Source organism: Urocitellus parryii, chromosome 2 (genome assembly GCF_045843805.1).
Source record: "Urocitellus parryii isolate mUroPar1 chromosome 2, mUroPar1.hap1, whole genome shotgun sequence".
Taxonomy (NCBI): Eukaryota; Metazoa; Chordata; class Mammalia; order Rodentia; family Sciuridae; genus Urocitellus; species Urocitellus parryii.
The window spans coordinates 96,288,477-96,301,326 of NC_135532.1; the positions used below are offsets into that span (position 1 = coordinate 96,288,477).

Consider the following 12,850-nt stretch of genomic DNA (forward strand, 5'->3'; position numbering starts at 1 on the left):
GATCTTGCTAAATTGCCCAGGCTGGCCTTGAACTTGTGATTCTCTAGCCTCAATCTCCTGAGTAACTAAAAATACAGATGTGCATCACCACAACCTGTTCTACTCATATTAGAACTCTGACTAGATATTGTATCAAGGACCCCAACCCAGGAAATCAACTATTTGTCTACTCTGCACCTATTCTGAAACAACTGGAAGAAAACACAATAGGTCACATTTAAATGTTATGGCACACTTTAAAGTAAATCCCAAACGTGGTCTGACTAACAACCACATTTCTCTGGTTAAATCCACACACTCCAAGGCAATTAAGTCTGTTATGGTTTAGATATGTGCTGTCTCCCAAAAGCTCATGTGTGAGACAATGCAAGAAAGTTTATAGACAAAATTACTGGGTTATAAGAGGTGAATTAATCCTCTGATAGGGATTAAGTCAGTGGTGACTAAAAGTGGGTAGAGTGTAGCCAGAGGAGGAGGGAATCACTGGGAGCGTGCCTTTGGGGTTTATATTTTGTCGTGGTGAGGAGAGGTCTCTTTCTGCTTCCTGGTGCCATGTTCCCAGATGCTTTCTTCTACCACACTCTTCCATCATGATGTTTTGCTATACTTTGTGCCCAGAGCAATGGAGTCAGCTACATGTGGACTGAGAACTCTGAAGCTGTGAGCCCCTAAATAAACTTTTCCTCCTCTAATTGTTCTTGTCAGGTCTTTTGGTTGCAGCAGTGAAAAAGCTGACTAAAACAACGTCACATCCTCTTCTAAAATCTACAGCACTGTTCCTTACTTCCCCTCTCTCTGAGCTGTTCAACTTGGAAGAATCAAGAGAACGGGCTAGGGATGTGGCTCAAGTGGTAGCGCGCTCGCCTGGCATGCGTGCAGCCCAGGTTCAATCCTCAGCACCACATAAAAACAAAGATGTTGTGTCTGCCGAAGACTAAAAAAATGAATATTAAAAGAAATTCTCTCTCTCTCTAAAGAAAAAAAAAAAAGAATCAAAAGAACTTCTTCATGTTCCCACCACCAAATAAGTCAAACTACCCATCCCAGCACTCCTGTACTGCTATCCTCCCAACCCACTCCTGGTTGCACATGAAATGCATACGGTGAGCTTTTAGAAAATGTCACAGTCTTCTGCTGGGAAACTAACTTCACTGCTCTATGGTGGAGCCCAGGCACCAGTATTTTCTTAAAGTATTTCATGAGTCTATACCAACCAACACTTTCTTATTAGTGTATGAACATGTCATAATAACCCACATATTAAAACAAAAAATTTTCCTTGACCATATATTCTTCAGCTAGTTTTTCTGTTCCCTTTTACAGCAGTGCTCCTCAAAAGAATTGCTAAGTCTACTTTCTCTCTACCTATTCTCTGAACCCACTTTAATCAGGTGCTCTCAGCTCCTAATATTCAATAGAAAGAGGCTTGCAAGGTAATCAATGATCTCTACATAGTTAAATGCACTAGTTAATACTCAAATACAATGGTCAATATTGATCAGGGATAGTCAACAAAGGTGACTACTCCTTCCTTGAAAGACTTTCACCTGGCTTCTAGTCATTACTCTCTTAGTTCTCAATGGCTTCACATTTCTAACTTAATTTCAAATTATTTTCTGAACTATAATTTTACAAGTCCAATTGCATTATCTCTACTTCAATATCAAACAGCAATTCAAACTTAACATCTAAAATTGACTCAACTTCCTCCCAAGACTGCTTTCTCTTAGTTTTCCAAATCTCAATAAATGCCAACTTTGGTTGTTTGGGTTAAACTTTGTGGTCACCTCTCTTTTTCACATGACACAGGTTCTATTTAAAAATTCAGCCCACACCAAATTTCCTACCTCCCCTCTCCTCCATACCACAATCTTTTGCCTGGTCCATGTTTCCTTATTCCTAATTCCCTGTTCCATTCTCAATTCACAGGCTGCCATAATCATTTTAAAACTTAAGCTATGTCATATCTCTGTTGTGTCTTCCACCTCAATGCAGAATTAAGTCCTAAGTCCCTGGTTTACAAGGTTCTACACAATGATCTTATCTTCTACTCTTCTCTTGGCTCACCCTGCTTCAGAAGAAATGAACTCCCTTACTGATCTAAGAACATATCCAACACTAGCTTCAAGTTCTTTATGTATACTATTTCCCCTGCCTGCTGAGCTTTACTGCCAGAATTTTGGGTGACTTGCTCCCACATTTACTTTGGTCTTCCTCTACATACCAATTTACCTTTTCTGAATTACTCTTATCTAAAATAGCACCACTTCTGTCACTTGTCACCCACTCAGCTGATTTATTAATCTTCAAAGATTTTAAATACTATATTTAATCTTCAAAATAACTTTAAATATTGTTTTATCTTCTATAGAACGCTACCGAATCCCACAATATGTAAGCTTCCTGAAGGCAGAGACTTGTTTTACTTGCTACTGTATCCCCAGCTTCTGGTAGTTCTTATTGTCTGCTCTTCTCCTCAATCCTACTTTTTTCCTGCTATTATAAATATAACTATAATCAATATCTCTGAAAATAAAATTTTATGAACATCTTGTTTCCTTATAATAATGTTCCAAGTATCTACCCTCCCCTTAATTAACTTAAAACTCTTGATATAGATTGCTATAAGACTTGCCCCCAAAAATATCATTTTATATTTTCTGATGTAAACAGTGCCTCTTTCATCAAAATATAACCAGCACCAGTATATCTATTTCCTTGCTGTTTCCTCTTCCTCAACTCTCCCTCTAATCTAAAAGAAGGACCTGCAGGCCCCCAATGGACCATGGTGTCCTGTATATCCATACCTGTGTCTGTCTATGCCACTCTTAACTTATAATCTCCTTCCTACCCAGCACCTCCAAATGAAGATCATTAAAACTGTGTTACATGTTTCTTGTTCCAGCTCCAGTTATATTTTCCATCCAAATCCTCTGTGAACAGCCTTGCTAAAATCCATTGCTCCTCTGTCTACACCAACCTAGAACCTGCATATACTACTGTTTAAATCACTTATTTATCTACTTCTGTGTATCTTTGCCTGCCTGCTGGCCTGTGAGTTACTTATATGGCTTTATTATCTGCATTTCTAACTTTAGATCCAAGCACGAACTGACAGTTTAGACAATGAAGTATACAAAGAAGTTTCTGAGAAGAATTCTTTCCTTGACTTAAAACCTAAAAAGAACTAAGTAACATCTACTTATTATTATTTTTCAATTTTAATAAAATTGAATATTTAGATTTTTTTCTGTTAAAATCATAATATTACAAAACTAATTAGGTCTCAGTCATGAGAAAAATGATCAAGTTAAGATGAAACCAAAAGCAGTTTTTTTCTTTCTTCTTCTTCTTTTCTTTTAAAAATGTTCAAATAAATGATTTCAAAAGACAATTTTAAAGACTGGCAGCATTGTCATACTTGAATAATCCAATCGATGAGGTTGCATTTCCCCCACCTCTTCAAAGTTCTTTGTAATTATCCTTACAACAATGGAAATGCTTCTCTGCTCTTAAGATGAATTGATTTGATCAACCTGTAAGACCACTTAAGTTCCTATTTTCTCTTCCTCAACACTCCCTCTTATCAAAAAGAAGGACCTGAAGGCTCCCAATGGACCAGTAAGTTCCTTATTCAAAACAGTATGTACTATATCAGTTTTTATTTATAAGATACAAAAATAGCAAAAATCAAACAAGTCTAATTCCTAAAGGGCACAAATTCCTCAAACAGTTCTAGCTCTATTAGATCTTACTTTGAAAGAAACCCTCTATGATCAATTTGTAGCTCTATTCTACTTTATAGAATCTATTTGCATAAAATATCCAAGAGGATGGTTATATACTTCAAAATCTCTTTCCTTTTCAAACAAAATTGCTTTATTTATAAAGAATCTGAAACTTCATATTCATATCTCATTCTTTAGAAAGGTTACTTATAGGCAAAACTTTTTTTTAATATTGTAATAAAAAACCTATATATTGAAGAAATCCCATAAAAAGGTCCTTTGCAGTGCTTCCTATGCTGAAGAAGGGAATAATTACATGAAAACTCATGTAAGTTGAGAGCAGCAAAATCCACAACTTAAGAATACAACATCCCAATCATCTTACTGTGAAGAAGATAAAGCTATAAGAACGTGAGAAAAAATATGGGGAACATAGTCTTGAGTATGAAACTACAATAATATAATTTATATAGTATTTAAATTACTAATACTATGTTATTTATACTAAAACTACTAGTATTTATACTAAAACTACTAGTATTATTTCATAAAATCTTACCTATAACACATCTGAGTAAGACAGAATAAATTAAACTGAGCTCCCAAGCACATTTGTCTTGGAACTTTTGTTTTTTTTCTTGAGAATTAAAATGTTCAGAGAACCAATGTGAGACTTCCAGAATTAGAAGAGGATTTAGAGATTAAGTCCTATTCCTTGTTTTATGGGAAAGAAGATGGAAGTTCTAAAGATGAGTGGGGCTGGGGATATAGCTCAGTTGGCAGAGTGCTTCCCTCACATGCACAAGGCCCTGGGTTCAATCCCAGCAACACCAAAAAAAAAAAAAAAAAAAAAAAAATGACAGAACACAGGATTGGAATTCAAGTCTACATCCACTGGTTCCCACTATCTCTTATTTTGGAAGAAGCAATGTTCACAGATCTGTTGAAGCAGAATAAATTATCCCAACCCAGTGTCTGACTTACAAAGAGCAAGGCCATAAAGTTAAGAATTTACAAAACTGGTAAGGAAAAAAATTACACTAGTTATTACAGAAATAAAGTAAAATCAATTAGAAAGCAGTAGTATTATGCCAAACCAAAGAATTAGTCACATGAAGCCTGGTACACATTTATGTGTACACATTTATGACTAATTTTTTTACCAAATTAAAAAAATTCAAACATTTGATATTTTTAAAGTTTCCACAAATATCTCATTGTGTTATTAACTGAAACTTAAGTTTGATAGGTAATTAACTGTTAAGAATGGATATTACCAGAAAAAAAAAGGACTATGTTACCGTAATATTCAAAATTAGCTAACTTCTCTAACACTTATGAAACTGGCCAGTTCTATAAGACGACTCAATCACTACTGACAATGAATATTTTTCATTATTAATAGGACAACTTCATCTGGATTTTTTGGGATCACCTCAAACACATCTTTCCTCCAAAGCTTTCCTTTCATTGTCCCTTCCCAATTTATGGCATCAGCACTGACTCAGATGCTTGTTTAAAATAGTTCTATGCCTCAGTCCTTTTACCCTCATCCCCATACTCACCCAGTTTTTCACAAGTCTATTCAAGGTATCAACTATCTCCTAGTTTCTTAAAACAACTTCCTAAAAGTACTCCCTGAAACCAGACTCTTCTAATTGTAGTTAACCAAGATAACAACTTGATCCAGTTACTTCCTTGGTTAAAAAATTCAGAAATTTCTTTGAAGTCTAAACTCCTTCACACCCATCTTGACAGTTATTTTGCCATTCTTGCCTGCATCTGCAACCACACACTAAGATGCAGCCATATCATATGTCTCTTCCCAAGTACACATGATCCCACCTGTCTCTGAGAAACCACTCCCACTGGCATGCCTTCAACATTTATTTTCCTTTCTGGTCTGAAACCACTTGGGATTTTCCAAGGAAGAACTGGCTATCTCTAGTTCTGTGTTTCTTGGATTTCTAATAATACTGTACTAGAATGGCTAATTTATTTGTTCACCTCTCTTACCAAGAAATGGTTAAGCACATAGGATTCTGGAATCTGTCACTATTCCTCTTAACAATAGGCTATCCTGAGTGAATTATTTAACTGCTTCAGTTTAAGAGGCTGAAAAGGTTACTTAAGGTAATGAATGTAAAAGGCTTAATGCTTATGTAACTAGCATGTAATAAACACTCAACGAAGTTAACTATGACAAAGAAATAATGGGCAAACAATAAACATTTGCTAGTTTTGACAGAGGGACAGTATGAGGTGCATGTTCAAATCATAAAGGACTTATAATGAAAAAGTGTTTGCTTAGGGTTAAGCAATATGTTCTAGTAAATCTAAAGATGTTTTGTTAGTGAAAACCATCACTTTACCTAAAAAGTTTTTGCTTAGAGTTACACAACAGAGATTACTAATTGGGCAGTTTCTCCCCCCTAATTTAAATTTCAGTCAACATTCTATTAGTAGTATACTTAGAGAAAAATGTTTTATTAAAAAAAAAAAAAATCTGATGAGGGTTCCTACACAGCTTTCTCCCAAGAACTGAAAGCTCCTTCTAAGAGATAAAAAAAGGAATCTTTACATGCTGTTGGTGTCAAATGCTGAGTCAATTTCCATGGGAATAATGGAATAAAAACAACAAAATAACCAAATTTATTGAGTGTCTATTATATTTCATGCAAATTTGAAAAACATTTAATCCTTGTGACAAACATCATCAGTTCGAATTTTTTTTATCTTCATTTTACAGATATGCAAACACTAACATTAGAAAGGTAAATCACTTGTTCCAGATGAAGGTGGAGGTACTGGAACAAACTCAAATTCCCACAGACTTCTGAGCAAAATGCCCCTGTTTGACTGCCTCCCCCAAACACAAAAGTTTCCTCATGGATAAATGCAAATTTGTAGCTATAGAATGATCTCAAAACATGAAAGAATAAATATCTGAAATTAATAAAATGTACTAATCTAGGAATGAAAATATATCCTTACATGGAAATGTGATACAGTTTTTCCTCCTACAGTGAGAGCCGCGGTTTTTCCATTATGGTTTTCCTTTGGAGTATATTTTAGAACATGGCAATCTTGTACCTAAAAAAAAAAAAAAAAAAGGTCAAAATACATTGAGGACCTAGGATAATTAGAAATTCCCCAAAGTTATTTAACTCATCATCCCTGTAATGCCAATCAGAATCTTAAAATATACAACTAAAACTTTAAAAAACTGTCAAATACAACAAACAGAAAAGCACATAAAATATAAATATACAATGAAATGAATGCTTATAAAGATTCAAGAAGTAGAATCCCCAAAACTTCTGTGTATCTCCCAATCATATCCCTGCCTTTTTATTCCAGAGCAGGAATAAAAGTTTGGGCCCCAGACAATCCACATCTGTGAACCTGCTAAAAATGCACTCTCCAACTTCAGACCCACTGAATCAGAATCACTGCTATATAAGACCTCCAGATGATTCCGAGGCTTACTACAATTTCAGAAACAGTGCTCTAGAAATAACTCTTGACATTTATGGTAATCACTTTTCTCTATGACTACTATCTTTGAGAGGACTGCCTAATAACGGATCTAGTGTTGTCTGGTTTAGACTGTGTATACTCTTTCATGTCTTCTGTTGCTCAACATGGTTTTGTAAGGTTTCTCTGTGTTGTGTGTAACTCTATGCTGTTCATTTTCATTGCTGCATAGCATTTCATTTTGTGACTATGAAATGATTTATTTACCCATTCTAATGCTAATGGACATTGGGATATTTCCATTTCTGTGGTATGAAGTGTGATGCTGCTGTAAACTATTATAAAGGAATCTTGGCACACACTTGTTCAAATTTTCCAGTAGCACTTGTGAAGGGAATTGTTAAACTATCTAAACTTAACTACATAATACTGAATTATTTTCTGAAATGGCTGTATCAATCTACCATCCTACCTGCCATTCCTGAAAACTTTCAAATTTCCCAAATGAGTCAAAACCATGGTCCTGTACTTGATCATTCAGAACCAATAAAAATTTATGAAGGTTTGTAGGCTAACTGTGTCTTATTAGCATTCTAAATACTTACGAGTACTTAATTATCACCACTTGTCTAATTATTTGTCTGAGACTAGGTCCCAAAGATTTAACTGAGTTGTTCAAAGTGACTGGGGCAGTGATATTCTCCTAATGCTCTTTCTGTAGTAATAAAGACAACAGTTGCTCAATTTCTAGACATTTAATGTTGTTTCAAGTGCCTGATATTTATTATCTTGTGCAGTCCTCTCAATAACCTTCTGAGGTAGGTCAGAATTATTTCTTTCACAGAATAGAACTTATCTTTTACAGATGAGGTATGGTGCTCCAAGGAACAAAGTGAATGCCAGAACCAGGATTTAAACTCAGAGGTATGCTGTCCCAGGACCCACTTTCTTAACCATTCAAGTATACCTCATCTCAGTAAACAAAATGTGGCTTCTTCAGAGAACAAAAGTTAGCAAAGAGATCAAAAATATAATTTGGAGCTGAAAGAACTCTGTAAGTGGATTGAAATGTTTTCCCAATAATGAATTAAACTGGCAAGTCTGTAAGAAGCTAGGTTTGCACTTAACCCCAATGTACAGCTGCAGTTACCCCAATACCAGTATCAGGTCACTGCTCAGGCAAGATTCAAAACATTCCTGAAACCATCAGAAGAAAAGTTCTTTGATATTATCTATGTCTGACACTACTCTTTTCTTCACCACACTATTACATGTTTCAGGATACAAAAAAATAATCATGAAAGTCCAGACAAAGAGATCTTGACATACTAAAATCAATTTCCAGTTTTGTTTCTTTTTTACCTGAAGTAATGTGACCGCATGTTTTTGACCATCCTTAGTCCACAGAGGCATCATACCCAGTTTCACAGCAATAAGGCCAACTCTAGAAGAACCTGGAAATTAAAACAAAAGCTTCTGAACACTTGCCAATATGATCTAATAGTCTCTCCTAAAATCTGGTTTTAATACAAGGAGTGGGCATATAAAAAAATATGCTAGTATGGTCACAGAGTAAACAAGATTGATCTTTACAGATGCAACAGATGCCAGGTCTTTTAACTATGCCTGGCATAATATATTGATATTCATAAATGTTTGTAAAATGATCAAATGAAAGAAAACTGTACCAAATAAAGAAAATAAGGTAAGCTAGCATATTCCAGTTTTTAAATAATAGCATATACATAGGTACATAAATCCATCATTGTGCTTATGCAGTACCAATTCATGCCCAACTTTATTAATCAAAAAACATCTACTGGGCTGGGGATGTGGCTCAAGCGGTAGTGCGCTCGCCTGGCATGTGCAGGGCCCTGGGTTCGATCCTCAGCACCACATACAAATAAAATAAAGATGTTGTGTCCACCGAAAACTGAAAAAATAAATTTAAAAAAAAAATTCTCTCTATCTTTAAAAAAAAAAAAAAACTACCACTTAAATTCTAAGAAAGTATGCTACAACTAGTTATAGTGTTAAATATGCTAATTTCTATCATAACGCTTACATTTGTTGCATAATCAGCAAAGATGCTCTACTAAGAACTTTTGGCTACTATACAATCAACTGTCACAATATATCCAACCAGAGACTACAGACTCAATGGGAAAGGCCTTTCTCTTCTTGGACTGGCCACACAGGGGCTTAATATCTCACCAGATACAAAGAGCTAATATTGGGGTCATTTTTGGCAAACCTAAAATGTTGGAACATCCCAAATGAAACCATTTTTGTGACATATTTCAATTTTTACATCATATTCTACCCCTTCTTTGCTGATTTATTTTGTATTCTGTTTATCTGAAGAAAATGAGAATGTATGCAGAATAAGTCTCCTTTCACCTCAAAACAGTTTCTTGAGGAGGTGTTTCACTAACAGATTAGGAAGCCAGAAATAAACTTGCAAACCAAATCACAATGAAACACACAAACTGAAGACATGAACCTTAATTCAAGAGATGAAAAATTTATCCAGCAATCCCTATAATTTTAAATAGTCCATCCACACCAAAATTAGAACTCATCAAATAAAAAAGAATTACCTGGTTCCCAAGGATGTATAGGCCATGGTTCATCTTTCAGAGGACTCATTTTACTTGCTAATTGGGCTTTATCTTCATCAGAGACCAATTGCTTAATGAATGAGGCATTTTCCTCAGAAAGATGCTCATACCACCAAGTACTACTCTTGCCATGGAGACCTCTAACAAAAAGCCAGATGTTTGTTCTGTAAAAATGAAAATTAATGTAAATCACAATTCTTCCATTTAATGTAAGAAAAGGAGGCCACATGTTAGAAAATGTAGTCGCAGCCTGAGGAAAGGGTTTGAATTGTGAATCCCTCCCACTCCCTAATATTCTTTATGATCACAATGGAGTTCACATTTTACCATGAATGGTTACCCTGGAGGAAAAGTTCTTAATCTCCTCTGGGATAAACCAATTCCTGATAAAGTAGTTCTACCTAGACACTATCCCATTTGAAGTCACTATCCCATGTGTATTTTTGAATGTGTATCTCAATAGTTTTATATTCAGTGGAGGTGGCAGGATGCAGCACTGATGTTTCTCTAAGTTCATCTCCTCCCTGCAATGACACGGCCTAGGCACACAGACATGAAGAAACTGGCGTCACAAAGTTAGAAGACCCCAAAAGACATGGCCAAGTGAATATATCAAGAGAAACCTTAGTGGGTGGCGGTCAGAAAGGAGGTGTGTTATTTTTATATGGAGGGGGGTCAGAAAAGAAAGAAAGCTTTTGGTGGTCCATTCCCTCTTGTAGTTAGGTAGAACTAGGCTAGAATTGCGATTTTACACTATGTGTTAAATGACTGTGGGCAAGTTGCTTTCCCTTTCTAAGTTTCAGTTTTACCTGTAAACCGTACGATAGTTTGCTCACATAAGTGCAAATGTGCATTACACTTAACAGAGCGTCTGACATATATTACATGCTCATTAGCTGCGGGATATGATTGCCACTGATAATATTCGCAGCTAGTCGCCTGTTTATAAGCATTTTAAAATACATCACACCTTCAATCCCTTAGGAGATGCTTTCTAGCCAGGGCAGGCCCCTCTGCGCCAAGCTATGACACTGCTCAAGGACGCCGCTGTACAGCGGCACGACCCCTACACCCCTTCTCTTGTTCGTACCTACCTACACCCCAAGCTCAGGTTAGCACTCAGGCCGCCGCCGCTGGCGCAGCCCAGCACCTGGGCGCCGGCCTGAGCCAGCAGCCTCCAACCTGGCATGAAGCGGCCGAGGAGGACTCGGTTCCCGACACCTCCGGGTCCTCCGCCTCTGTACTTTAAAAGCGTCCACACTCAGGAACCATGCGTTTCCAGCTGCCCTGGGGCAGCAGTTGTACCGCCGGTCTGCTAACGTCCTCCGCGACAGAAAGAGAGCGACAGGAGCAATTTCCGGCCCGGAGCAACTTCCGGTCCGTTTCCCAATGAATTCCGTGCACGAGGGTCAAGCCCCAGAACTAGAGTTCCTCTTCCACAATAGGCCTATTTTGGGTCTGAAGAGGATGCTGCGTGGAAGGGATGCTCACGTGTGCAGGGGTGGAAGGTGTTCACGTCTTCAGGGGTGCGGGGAAAAAGATGTTCAGAGTTTAACTTTTAGAAGAACAAAGGACAGGCTTTCTGAGAAAGCTAATGAAAGAGAAATCCCTTTAAATAGTGCTCACTGTAGGACAACTCACTGTGCTAAGCAGTGCTTTGATAATCTTGTATTGGTTAATCCTCAAAACATTTCTGAAAGGAAGTTGTTTTTATTTTATAGATGTATATTTTTAGAAATATATATGTATGTATGTATATATGTGATATATATATATATATAAAATTTAGGTGTGGATCCAAAACAACACATCTGGCAGATGGGCAGAGTTGACACTGAAATGGGACTGGCTTGTATTAACAATAGAATATGACCAAAGTGAAGTTGTGCGACTTCCAGGGCTGGATCACAAAACCTATTCCTACTTTTGTCTTAAGTCTTTTGGACCGCTTCCCTAGGGAAAAATCAGTGTTCGTGTTTTGCAGACTCTCATACAACTCTGTAGAGAGGCCTTTCTGGAGGGGGAACCCACCTGTGTGTGAACCATGAGTGAGCCATGTATGAGCCATGTATGAAGTGGATCCACCAGCCCCAGACAACCTGGGGAGTACAGATGACTGCAACTCATGACTGTCCTTCAGCCTGAACCATTAGCCAAGAAGCTCCTGAGTTCCTGACCAGTCACAATTGCTAGAGAAAATGAATGCTTAATGCTGTTTGTTACTAAACTTTAGGGTGATTTGTAATGCAAAAAGAGGTAGCTAATGTAGCACAAACCAACCCCTGTGTTCCACATCCAGCCTAACCAGTACATATGTCCTTTGGACATTCATTCTACTATAACCAAGTCAATTTCCTTATTTGTCAGATGAGTATTTGTAGAAATTAAAAAATATCTTAAAAGTTTAACTTTTTAAGCCTCCTTTCTTCGTTTGAGATCTGAATATCATATCCTTCATTTGAGGATAGCCTGTCTTGCAAGGTTCAGGCAAGGATCAATTTGTAGCTAGTACTTGAACTTCAGTAAGTCTCAAAACCTTTACTTTGCTTGTCCTTTCACTCCATCCATTGCTGTTGCAGTTACCTTGGACATTTCTCAATAACACTTTAGACCTTGGAGGAAAAAGAGTGTATATCTCTTCACCCTACTCAAGCTGTCTTTACAGTTACTTAAGAAAGGTCCTTCATTCAACCAACAAGTCTTGAACTGAGTTACATTAAGAAGCTGAAAATAAAAGACTTCCCTACTACTGATGATAGCTAGCATTTCTTGTGCATATAGTATGTTATAACATGTGCTCAGTGTTGTGGTAGTTCGCCATTCAAATACCATGGAGAGAATACCTGAACTAATATAAAGTTTAATTAGTTTGCTATGGTAAGAAGGAAAATGCACCTGGGGATGCTTTTATGTGAGTGAGTTGGGAGGGGCTTTTATAAGATTTGGACATATGCTGAGTGATGATAGGATATGAACAGGGAAAGAGAGACTTGTTTTGGAATGGATGTTATCAAGAAGCAATGG

The 12,850-nt window shown here is 36.9% G+C and overlaps 1 protein-coding gene across 3 annotated transcripts in view; it reads right to left on the reverse strand.

The window, feature by feature from the left end:
* Mrpl3 (mitochondrial ribosomal protein L3) overlaps positions 1-11,193 on the reverse strand; it is a 53,433-nt gene extending 42,240 nt beyond the window's left edge. For all 3 annotated transcript variants that reach the window (XM_077795271.1, XM_077795272.1, XM_077795270.1), the window contains exons 1-4: positions 10,921-11,193; positions 9,806-9,990; positions 8,568-8,659; positions 6,723-6,821 (exon numbers count right to left, since the gene is read on the reverse strand). In XM_077795271.1, coding sequence (XP_077651397.1) covers positions 6,723-6,821; positions 8,568-8,659; positions 9,806-9,990; positions 10,921-11,015 — 471 coding nt within the window. In that variant the 5' untranslated portion in view covers positions 11,016-11,193. The remainder of the gene's footprint in view (positions 1-6,722; positions 6,822-8,567; positions 8,660-9,805; positions 9,991-10,920) is intronic.
* Positions 11,194-12,850: the final 1,657 nt, after the last annotated feature.